The sequence below is a fragment of the Mus pahari genome, chromosome 17 (assembly GCF_900095145.1).
Source record: "Mus pahari chromosome 17, PAHARI_EIJ_v1.1, whole genome shotgun sequence".
NCBI classification, from domain to species: Eukaryota; Metazoa; Chordata; class Mammalia; order Rodentia; family Muridae; genus Mus; species Mus pahari.
The window spans coordinates 3,074,911-3,085,921 of NC_034606.1; the positions used below are offsets into that span (position 1 = coordinate 3,074,911).

Below are 11,011 nucleotides of genomic sequence, written 5' to 3' on the forward strand. Positions count from 1 at the left end.
CGGAGTTCAAATCCCAGCAACCACATGGTGGCTCACAACCACCCGTAACAAGATCTGATGCCCCCTTCTGGAGTGTCTAAAGACAGCTACAGTGTACTTACATAAATAAATAAATAAATAAATAAATCTTTTAAAAAAAAAAATCTCGGCACATGCCTTTAATCCCAGCACTTGGGAGGTAGAGGCAGGCCAGCCTGGTCTACCAAGTGAGTTCCAGGACAGCCAGGGCTACACAGAGAAACCCTGTCTTGAAAAAAAAACAAAAAAACAAAAAAAAAAAAAAGAAGAAGAAGAAGAAAGAAAGAAAGAAAGAAAGACGAGCCAAACAAATGACACAGTGGCTGAGGGACATTCTGTGTATGTGCAATGTACTAATAAATGTTCCTATACCTCAAAAAATGCAGCCCAAGGCACTTCATATCAATCTCACCAAACGCTTTCTTTTTTTTAAAAAAAATCATTTTTTTTTATCTCTGTGTATGTATAAGTGCTTTGCCTGAATGTATGTATGTGCACCATGTGCGTGCCGGGTCCATGGAGGCCAGAAGAGGGCTTCTAATTCCCTGGAACTAGAGTTAGAGACATAGCCATGGTGTGGGTGTTTGGGAATGGAGGCCAGGTCCAGCCTTTTACCTGCTGAGCTACCCCTTAGCAAGTGCTTTCTTGCTCTTAAAAGACACAGACTCTAACCCGCTGGCTTACCATGATGGTGTAGTTGACATTGATGGCCTCATCTTCACAGGGGACACTTTTTGGAATAGATTTATTGTCACTCTTCCCTTTTCTTACAACATCATAGATGGGATTCCGAGGTTGCTGGTTTTGCAGGATTTTTTTCAGTTGCTTTTCCAGAAGTTGTGGTGCATCATTAACTACTTCAAAAACTCCATAGTCTACATTAAATCTAATTGCCTCTGGAAAGGTCTGTAATATAAAGTATAAACAATTTTAAAATTCAAAATAAATTTTAATAAAATTTAATAAAAGTTAAATTCATTGGCTCTCGGAGGACCTGATGTCATCTGTTCATCTTTTCAATCACTGTTTTCTCTTCGCTTTTAGAATTTTGGAAATCCCTTAGCTAGAGTGCAGGGGACCCAGTGACATCTTCCTTACGAAGGGCTTTATGCCCTGGGGAATTATGCCAAGGTGAGCTATGGCAGAAATTGTATTTGTATAATCTTACTCCTGTGATTCTTTGAAACTGGAAAACAATGCACAGCTGGCTTCTATGAAGCAGCAGTGCCTCCCGGAAGGTGGGTTCCTGGGTAAGAAGGAAGAAGGAAGAAATAATAATCCTATTGACGTATAGCCCGGGAGTCACGAACGCTAACGATTTCTCTTTCCTGAAAGAGGACAATTAGTGACAGTATGTTCTTCATTAAAGACTCTATCAGCACCATTCTTTACACAGTGACAAGGAAGCGAGAGACATCAAGTCTCTGAGGCTCTCTCTGTAAGTACTGAAGGTTTTCGAGTTTTATTTAAAGACAGCCAAGCAATACACAGCTATCAGAAGCCACGCTTGAATGCTAGCTCTCTGACTTTGGGTAAAACTTGTTAAAGATTTTTAAGTCACTCATTTCCATGAGAGTTAGCTGTACGTTGAGTTTTGTGCTCTAGTTTTGTCCTTTAAGCCTAGGATCACCAGATTTTCAGACTACTTATTTATTTAAGGGTAGCATCAATGAACTGACCACTCATAATTTGCAAATGCTTAGCCAATTGGTGATGGCATTAAACTCTTTCCTGCCCCAGGCAGTGTGTTGCTATATATGTTATAGTTATAATGCAATAAACTGCAGGCATCTTTGTAAAATTTAAGCTAAAGCAAACACACACTCACACACACATGACTCTTGACATATCATATGGTGTCACATCTCAAGAGTCCAGAATGTTGCCCATTCTAAGGTATTTAATACATAGACTACAGACTTAAGATAAGTATCAGTCTACAATATAAAGTACCTTAGAACTTGACTCTAACATGACTAGTGTAACTCATTAAGTTACAATCTGGAAATTGCCTGTAAGGTTTCTTTAATAGCCATATCTTATTACTGACCTGCTATGTCTGTCTTCTGAATGTAGGAGTCAAACAGACAGTTTGTGCCTAAAGGTCAAAAATGCAATCCTTGATATGGTATCATTGGACTAAAGAGATTAACTAAGTCTGCAATATCAGGGGCAAGATGTATCTGGTTAAGGAAGGAAATAAACTGCATCACATTTATAGGGTGGGGAGAAGGAAACATTGTAACGAGGGCCAGAGCCAGGCTGTCCTCTGCCTGTGGCTTCCCTTTCTTTTTCCTGTCTTATATCTTTTTTTTGTTTTGTTCTGTTTTTTTTTTGTTTGTTTGTTTCTTTTTTTTTTTTTTCTCCTGTCTTATATCTTGAGACACAGTAGCCAGATGAACATAAAGACAGGATAATCCAAAGTAAACCATGCCAGTTAGTTAGCTCTATGGACAAAGATTTTCCTACTAATCCAACGAATAAAAAATGTTCAAACAATAGTGACGCTCTAATTGATAGAAATAACAAAGACAGAGGCACTGCTGTGCTGGGAGCTACAGGTCTGTGGTGGATACCTTACTACTTTTAACACTTTTAAATCCTGAAGCAGTTACTTTCCATTAGTGGAAAGGGTGGTTAAGAAACAGTCACTCCATGGATTCAGAGCTATGAAGTGACAGATTGAGTCACAGAAACAAGCCTGACTGGTTCAAGATAACACGTTTTCCTCCTTCACTATATTGCATTTCATAGGAGGAAGGAAGGTGTTTGACCGTTTTCCTGTGCAGGTACTGTGCTGAGTACTGACCCTGCGAGGTTAGTGGAGCTTCAAGGTCACCATTTTGATTTTAATGTCTAGCCTCTTATTTTCTCTATCTTACTAATAAAGGCTCAGATTTATGAAAGAACACTACAGAGTTAAAGCTGTCCTGTAGTATCTATGGGTAGACTGGAATGGCATAAGGGACTAAGAGAAAGGCTGAGGAAATAAGGTAAAAGGACCAGATCACAGAGGTCTTTGCATCTCAGAACAAAGGTTCTATGTTAGTGCTCTGGACAGCAGGAGGCATGGAAGCATCCTACTGAGGGAAGAGTATAGATCACTTCAGCCCCTCAGTCCAGAGCTCATGAGCTAGGGAGTCTGACTGATCCCATGCATGAAAAGAGCCATCGCCATCTGGGGAAATTAGGTGTCACTGCATACAAACTGCCATCAAAACCAGGTTTGGTGTGGTAATTATTAGCTCTCTGTGTAAAGCAAACCTGAAGCTAAGAGGAGTTAATGATCTCTTTGTGGTATAACAGCAAGTGCCCCAGTGTGCATGCCACACAACTCTGGAGTGGCAGTTAGAACCCTTTAAACCCAGGGAAGTTCAATCAGGGCTCGTGGAGGGTGCTGTACGCCAGCTCACCCAGAAGCCGTCTAACCCGCTAGAGTGCACAACCAAGAAAACCAACCACTTGTTTCTCAGACTCCCTGTTCTATAATTTGAAGTATGGCCTAGGTCATGCTGCTTATATGCACTAAGGTGGACTCTGAACAAAGTGGGGAGATAAAACAGGTATATCCAGGATGGGGGGGCTGACAGTGTATGCACATTAAAACGAGGTGAGGGCTGGTCAAAAATTAGTAGAGGGCAAGGAGAAGCTATGCATGTCGGTAAACAAAATAAGGAAGACTGAGGCAAGAGGGCCCAGAGTTCAGGGTCCACTTGGTCTATGTAATGGCAGGCCCAGAGTTCAAGGCCATCCTGACCTATGTAATGAGAGGCCCAGAGTTCAAGGCCANATGAGAGGCCCAGAGTTCAAGGCCATCCTGACCTATGTAATGAGAGGCCCAGAGTTCAAGGCCAGTCTGGTCTATGTAATGAGAGGCCCAGAGTTGAAGGCCAGTCTGGTCTGTGTAATGAGAGGCCCAGAGTTCAAGGCCAGTCTGGTCTATGTAATGAGAGGCCCAGAGTTCAAGGCCAGTCTGGTCTATGTAATGAGAGGCCAGTTAGCTAGGGCTGCATAGTGAGACCCTATTTCAAACAAACAGAATCACGAATATAGGATATGTTAGACTATTCATAAGCTGGGCATGGTGGTGTGTGCATGCGGCTTTAACTACTCAGAGGGCAGAGACGGGAGAAATGCCTGAACCCAAGTTCAATAGGAAACCATACCAGCCTGAGTAACCTAGAGACCCTGTGTCAGCAAGTCATGCCAGTCACCCTGAAGAACAGAGGAAACCTTGCCTTAAGGTTTTTTTTTTTTAAATGTTTAAGTTTAAGAATATTTAAAGCCAAGTATGGTAGTGCATGCCTTTAGTCCTGGTTCATGGGAATCTGAGGCAGAGTCCAAGGTCATCTTTGACTACACACTTAGTTCAAATCCACCCTGGGGTACAACAAGATCCAGCCTTTAAAATAACAAAACAAAACAAAACAAAACAAAACAAGGTTATTTAAGTCTTAAAAATCTTTGCCAAGGGTAATGTTTTTCTGCTTTAAAAGCTATGTGTTAGATTAGATCTCTGAAAGCCCTTAATAGCATTATGCTTCCAAAATTATAAAATGTCAAATAAAAAATTCAAATATTTCCCCCAATAATTTATTTCTACAATATCAAAAATTATAAATGTTTAAGTGTCAGTTATGATCCTAAACTTAGAGATGCAAAAATGAATAAAGCCTGGTTCCCCCTTTGAAGGAATATGTAAATAAACATCCACTTTTTCCCTATGATAGAGTCAACAGAACATTAGCTTACATTAAAATCCAAGTCAATGCAAATGCCGACGTCCACAGAGGCAGGAACGATGCTAGGACAGTATGTCTGGTCTGGTTAGCAGACTTGAAAACATATTTGGCTAAGCTAGAAACTACACAGGAAAGAACAGGCAGAGAAACTCAATAGAAATGCTGGGGAAACTTTGCCTTCTTGGGTTTCAACTAGATAATCTAGAGGTACCATCTATGTTCAACACTCCGTTTACTCATGATTATCTCTACAGGAGAAAAAGCCCGCAGCTGTCTTAGGCAGGGCGTCATTACTGGGATGAAACACCATGACCAAAGCAACTTGGAGAGAAAAAGGTTTATCTGGCTGACACTTCCATATCACTGCTCATTATTGAAGGAAGTCAGGACAGGAACTCAAGCAGGGCAGGAACCTGGAGGTAGGAGCTGATGCAGAGGCCATGGAGGGCGCTGCTTACTGGTTAGCTTATCACAGCTTGCTCAGCCTGCTTTCTTTTTTTTTTTTTTAAAGATTTATTTATTTATTATATGTAAGTACACTGTAGCTGTCTTCAGACACTCCAGAAGAGGGAGTCAGATCTTGTTACAGATGGTTGTGAGCCACCATGTGGTTGCTGGGATTTGAACTCCGGACCTTCGGAAGAGCAATCGGGTGCTCTTACCCACTGAGCCATCTCACCAGCCCTCAGCCTGCTTTCTTATAGAACCCAGGACCACCAGGCCAGGGATGGCACCACCAACAATGGACTGGGCCTTCCCTCATCAATAATGAAATTTTTAAAAAATGTCCTACAGTTGAATCTAATTGAGGCATTTTGAGGTTTCTTCCTTTCAGATAATTTTAGCTTATGTCAAGTTGACATAAAACTAGATAGCCCTGCGTATTTTATCCTCTAGGGAGAGTGCCTGATTCCATTGTTCTTCTACTGAGGCATGCACTTCTACAGCACGGAACCTTTGTGCAACGACCGCTTAGGATAGACGATGTATTACTATACCGAGGGAGCAGGGCCCACACAACGTGATCTGAGCACAGCACAGAACATCTGCAATGCAGTAGAAAAGATTCATAAACACACAGAGACACAAAAGAAAGACTGGCTAACAGAGGAATGAACTCCAAAGCTAGGAACTAAGTCAAATCATACTTAATTAAAATTAACACGCTAGAGTCCTTGAGGATACAGTAAAGGGCAATGTCATCATCAGCACCATTCAAGTTGAACACAGCCAATCTCCTGTCAGCATGGAAGTGAGTCGCTGGCTCTACAGTTACTGGTAGGTGACTTTGGAGGCCTATGTCCAATGCTCATGATGCACACAATATGCATGTCTAATGATGGAATTGCCCTTCATAATGAGATTATTACATTAAGAGGCAAGAAAGGAGGCTGGTTAGATGGATCAGTGGTTAAGAGCACTGGCTGCTCTTCCAGAGGACCAGGGTTCAATTCCCAGCAACCACATGGCAGCTCACAGCTGTCTGTAACTCCAGTTCCAGAGGATCTGACACCCTCACACAAACATACATGCTGGCAAACACTAATGCACATGAAATAAAAATAAATAAAGATTAACAAAATAATTCTAAAAAGAGAGGCAAGAAGGCTGAGACTCATTAGGGAATAGCAGACTCTCTCACTGCACCTTACAGCCCTCTAGGAGACATGGTCATGGAAAGATCACCTTCTACCTTGAAGCCACCCTTGTTCTGTGTGTAAGCGTGATCATCTCAATTTAAAACAGTGTGCATGTTTCAGCGTCACCTAAAAGCACAAGAGCAGCACCGGGACACACATAAGGGCTCACATAACCATCCCCAGGACAGTCAGGCAAACAAAGTCAAATGCCCAAGCTGGGGCTTAAAGAATGAACTGGAAGTCATCAGATAGATTAAAAAAAAAGACAGATTTCATCAAAGAAAGAGCCAGTGCACCAAGATACAGATCAGCAGAACAGGGTACCCTGGGCAAACTGCAAGCATCAGGGCACTGCTGAAGGTACAAGGGATACAGGCCACAGGCCTGGAGGGAAGGCAGAGGTCTGGCCACCAAGGACCTGCCACCTCACTCCATGCTTCATGATGGCAGTGGTCCACCATTCACACAGCTGCAGCAGCATCTGTTAAAACCTTTGAGAAATGCCAGTCCTCAAGCCCCTCCCTAGAGCCAGACACAGGATGGAGCCCAGACCTCTTTGAAGCCCTTTGGTTGTTCTAATGCCCACTCAAGTCTAAGAACCTTTGCTTTAGATGGATAGGGTACTATTAAAGAAGTTTTAGCCAAGGGGAGCAGAATCTGGGTTATGATAAACTCAAAAGGCCACATCCTATGCTCTCCATACCCTGACTGCCCTGTGCAACCACACATGTGGTGTTGCTGGCCTACTATGTTCTGTACATTAAAGAAAGGGCATGAAGCTCTCAGCACAACTCACATTCAACAAGTTCTTACTTTTCTCTTGCCATTTCTAAACTTATCTACAAAACCACTAAAGTGAATTCAGAAATAACAGTAAAAGAGATGGAGAGGGAGACTTGGGGGGGGGGGACACTGGAAAGCTGAGTGGACTGATTTTCAGAGCAGTTTTTAACCATACAACAGCTTGCACCTAGGAGCCAGACGAGCTCCTCTGGACTGCCCTTTCCTGACTTAATTTTCTCCTTCTGAGGGTGTCACTCTCAATGTTCTGAAACAGACCATCCTGAAGGTGGTGAGAGCCAGCTCTGTGGTACTAGTCATCCATGTGCGAAAAACATTTTCACAGAAAAAGCAAGTGCTTGAAAATATTTTTACCACAATAAATTGCTAGTTCCACATTTCTCTGAAAAGAAGAGGGGGAGGAAAAAAAAAACCTGTGAATAATTAGTGTTGAGCTTAAATTGCTAGCCCAGCACCACTGAAACTTACCGGTGCCAAATTATTTAGCTGCACAGTATTTAAATTAAAAACTAATGACTAGGTTAATTTAACACATGTCCATCTCTGCTCCAACCCTGTCTCTGCTAATTGAGCTCCAAAGCTGTATTTCAAACATGAATCCTCATCTGCGAATAAAAACCATCTGACTAACTTGAATATAACAAGTTGGTTACCAATAACAACTTCTTTCAATCTAACTTTTATTGATGTTTTAGATGCTGAACTATAAATTGTTTACCAGACATTCAACAATGAGAGAGGAGGAGTACTGTGCCACATGGAATGTATAGAGGGATATCCTTAGTTAACAACGTGAGTTACAGTAGATAATCTGAGTGTTTCATGGGACAGCCACAGGGCTCATCAAAACATCCATAGGTATAAGCACTGAACTAAGCAGTTACCCGGCGTTCCGTCAGCATGCCTTTGAAAATCTCTTGAGTATTTAAATCTTGGCAATGGAAGACCCAAACCCTCCATCTTCCCTCAGACCATCTTTCTCCATCCCCCACTACCCAACAGCTCCTTCTAGCATATAACTCTTTCATAAAGCTGCAAGAAATTATAATAGTTTACAGATTAAAAAGAGTGTGGAGAATCAGGCCAACAAGGAGTTATGGTAAAATTCCTAAAGTGCATAGCTAAGCACAGTCTGGCAGACATATGGCATACCTATCCTTGTGAGGAGGGTAGAGAGCAGGCCACCCTTCAGCTTCTGCAAACCATAAATGTCACAAACATTTGAAACCACCCACAGAGAACCAACCTAAATCTATGTGGGCTCATCTACTCAGTACCACAACAGTCACTGAGCATAAAACACACAAAACAAAACCAAAGGGAAAAATGTTTTCGCACTATAGCACAGAAGAAAACCTACCGAGCAAACACTTGTCCATAAAGAGTTGACAGAAAGAAAAAAACACCCAGACACCAAATGAAAACAATATCTGAATGTGAGCTTGGCTTGAGAACAAACACAACGAAGTTATGAAAGCTAAGATTTAGAAAGTGCCACGGTCATTTATAACAGAGGCAACTGTCCTGGATTTCCCTCATCAGAAACAGCATGGGGGCAGGCTACCAGCCATCCGGCTCCGGGAGCTTAATGTCCCAGGAGGGTAATGGTGGAATGGAAGGAAGTGGGGGAGGAGCCAGAGGCTGATTCATGGCCCATTTTTGCCTTGGCCATGTCCCTACAAAGGTGGGATGGGGTCTCAGAGGGCTCAGAAGATAGATTTACCCAAGACCCTGGGATCTGTAGCTATATTCTCCAGGCTCAGACTGTGGTTGTGTACAATGTGATAAGGAGGTAGGAGAGGAAGGGAAGGGAGAGACTAGACAAAGAAGCATTCTCTATTTCAAAGATTTTACATGAAAGATGTAGAAATGAGAAATAAATGATCCTTAAGAAGTTGGGGGACCCAGCACTTGGGAGGCAGAGGCAGGCGGATTTCTGAGTTCGAGGCCAGCCTGGTCTACAAAGTGAATTACAGGACAGCCAGGGCTATACAGAGAAGCCCTGTCGAGAAAAACCAGAGAGAAGGGGGTGAGAGGGAGGGAGGGAGGGAAGGAGGGAGGGAAGGAGGGAGGGAAGGAGAGAGACAGAGAAAGAGAGACAGAGACAGAAACAGAGAGACAGAGAGACAGAGAGACCAAGAGACAGAAAGAAACACTTCTCTGTGTAGTCCTGGCTGCTCTGGGACTGTAGACTAGGCTGTTCTCAAACTCACTAGATCCACCTGCCTCTGCCTTCCAAGTGCTGAGTTGAAAGGCATGTTGCCACCACCGCCTGGCTAAATTCTCTTTTTTACACAATATGAATGCAGGATAAGATTCATCCCACATTCATCAATATTATGATTTTCTATTTGTCTTAGGAAACCATCTTAAGGGGAAATGCTACAGAGATAAATTCTCTCTTCCTTTCCCTCTTCCCTCTCTTCTAACACAGTACTCGTTTCCCAGCCTCCACCTGAAACCCTCCTGATGAAGGAGGGTTTACTACCTCCCTTTGAAAACTAGACTCTTATAAATGGGGTTCTGCCTGCCTCTGGATTCACGGGGTATTAACGCATTCCCCTTAATTCCATCTCGAGATCTTTAGAAGGGTTTACCCCATTCCACCCCTGCCACCAAGTCCCTGCCACCGAGTTTCAAGCCAGGCTAAACACTCAACTTCTTTCAACCCTTTCTCATCTGACATGGTTTCCTGAATGTTCCCAGGCTGAGTCTCCCAGAGACCAGCTTGGGAAGGCGGCTCTCAACATATGAGACCAAGATGGCGACACAATGTTCCGAGTGTAGTTGAACAATAATAATAACAGCCTTTTCCAAAAAGCACCGCCTGCCTGCCTTCTATGCTCCAGAGTAATATCCTTTCTTGATCTGATCTACGCTTCAGTGAACGCACCCTAAAAACACATTAGCTTTCTTTGTTTTTACTTCATTGAATGTATCAGAGTAAGCACAGGCGTCGGCTATGTAAACGATCTGTTTCTCGTCCCTCTTTAGTCCTACAGCAAGGCTTTCTAGGCCCATGTGGCCTTGGGTGGACCCTGCCATTTACCAGTGGAGTGACCCTAAACTGGAAAAAGACTGCTTCTCTTAGGATTTTTCATACAAGTTTCTAATAAAAAATAATTTTTAAAAGGCAAAAATAAGGGCACTGGAGAGATGGCTCAGCAGTTAAGAGCACTGATTGCTCTTCCAGAGGTCTTGAGTTCAATTCCCAGCAACCACATGGTGGCTCACAACCACCAGTAATGAGATCAGGTGCCCTCTTCTGGAGTGTCTGAAGACAGCTACAGTGTACTTACATATAATAAATAAATAAATCTTTGGGCTGGAGCAAGCAGGAACTGAGCTAGCAGGGTTGACTGGAGCAAGCAGAGGTCCTAAATTCAATTCCCAACAACCAGATGAAGGCTCACAACCATCTGTACAGCTACAGTGTACTCGTATACATAAAATAAATAAATAAATCTTTTTAAAGAGAGAGAGAGAGAGAGAGAGAGAGAGAGAGAATTAATTTCACATATACTGACAAGGGCTTTGGATGCAAATGAAGCCTGTATGCAGGGTATTGTTTCAGAGGGAGCTGGGAAGGCCTACTGAACACCAGTGATATAGGCAAGAAGAACGTGATACAAATGTCTCAGAGAAGAGGACACTAGGCCATATCTACTTGCTGTCTTAAGTCAACGTCACTATGGCTGTGACAAAACACCATGACCAAAATCACAGTCCAATGAGAAAAGCCAAACAGGAACTCAGACTGGGCAGGAACCTGGAGGCAGGAGCTGATGCATAGGCCATGGGGGGGGGGGG

At 42.8% G+C, this 11,011-nt stretch overlaps 1 protein-coding gene across 1 annotated transcript in view; it reads right to left on the minus strand.

Moving 5' to 3' along the window:
* Rgs22 (regulator of G protein signaling 22) overlaps positions 1 to 11,011 on the minus strand; it is a 112,410-nt gene that overhangs the window by 90,689 nt on the left and 10,710 nt on the right. The window contains exon 3 of the mRNA XM_029548194.1: positions 703 to 924. Within this exon, the coding sequence (XP_029404054.1) occupies positions 703 to 924 (222 nt within the window). The remainder of the gene's footprint in view (positions 1 to 702; positions 925 to 11,011) is intronic.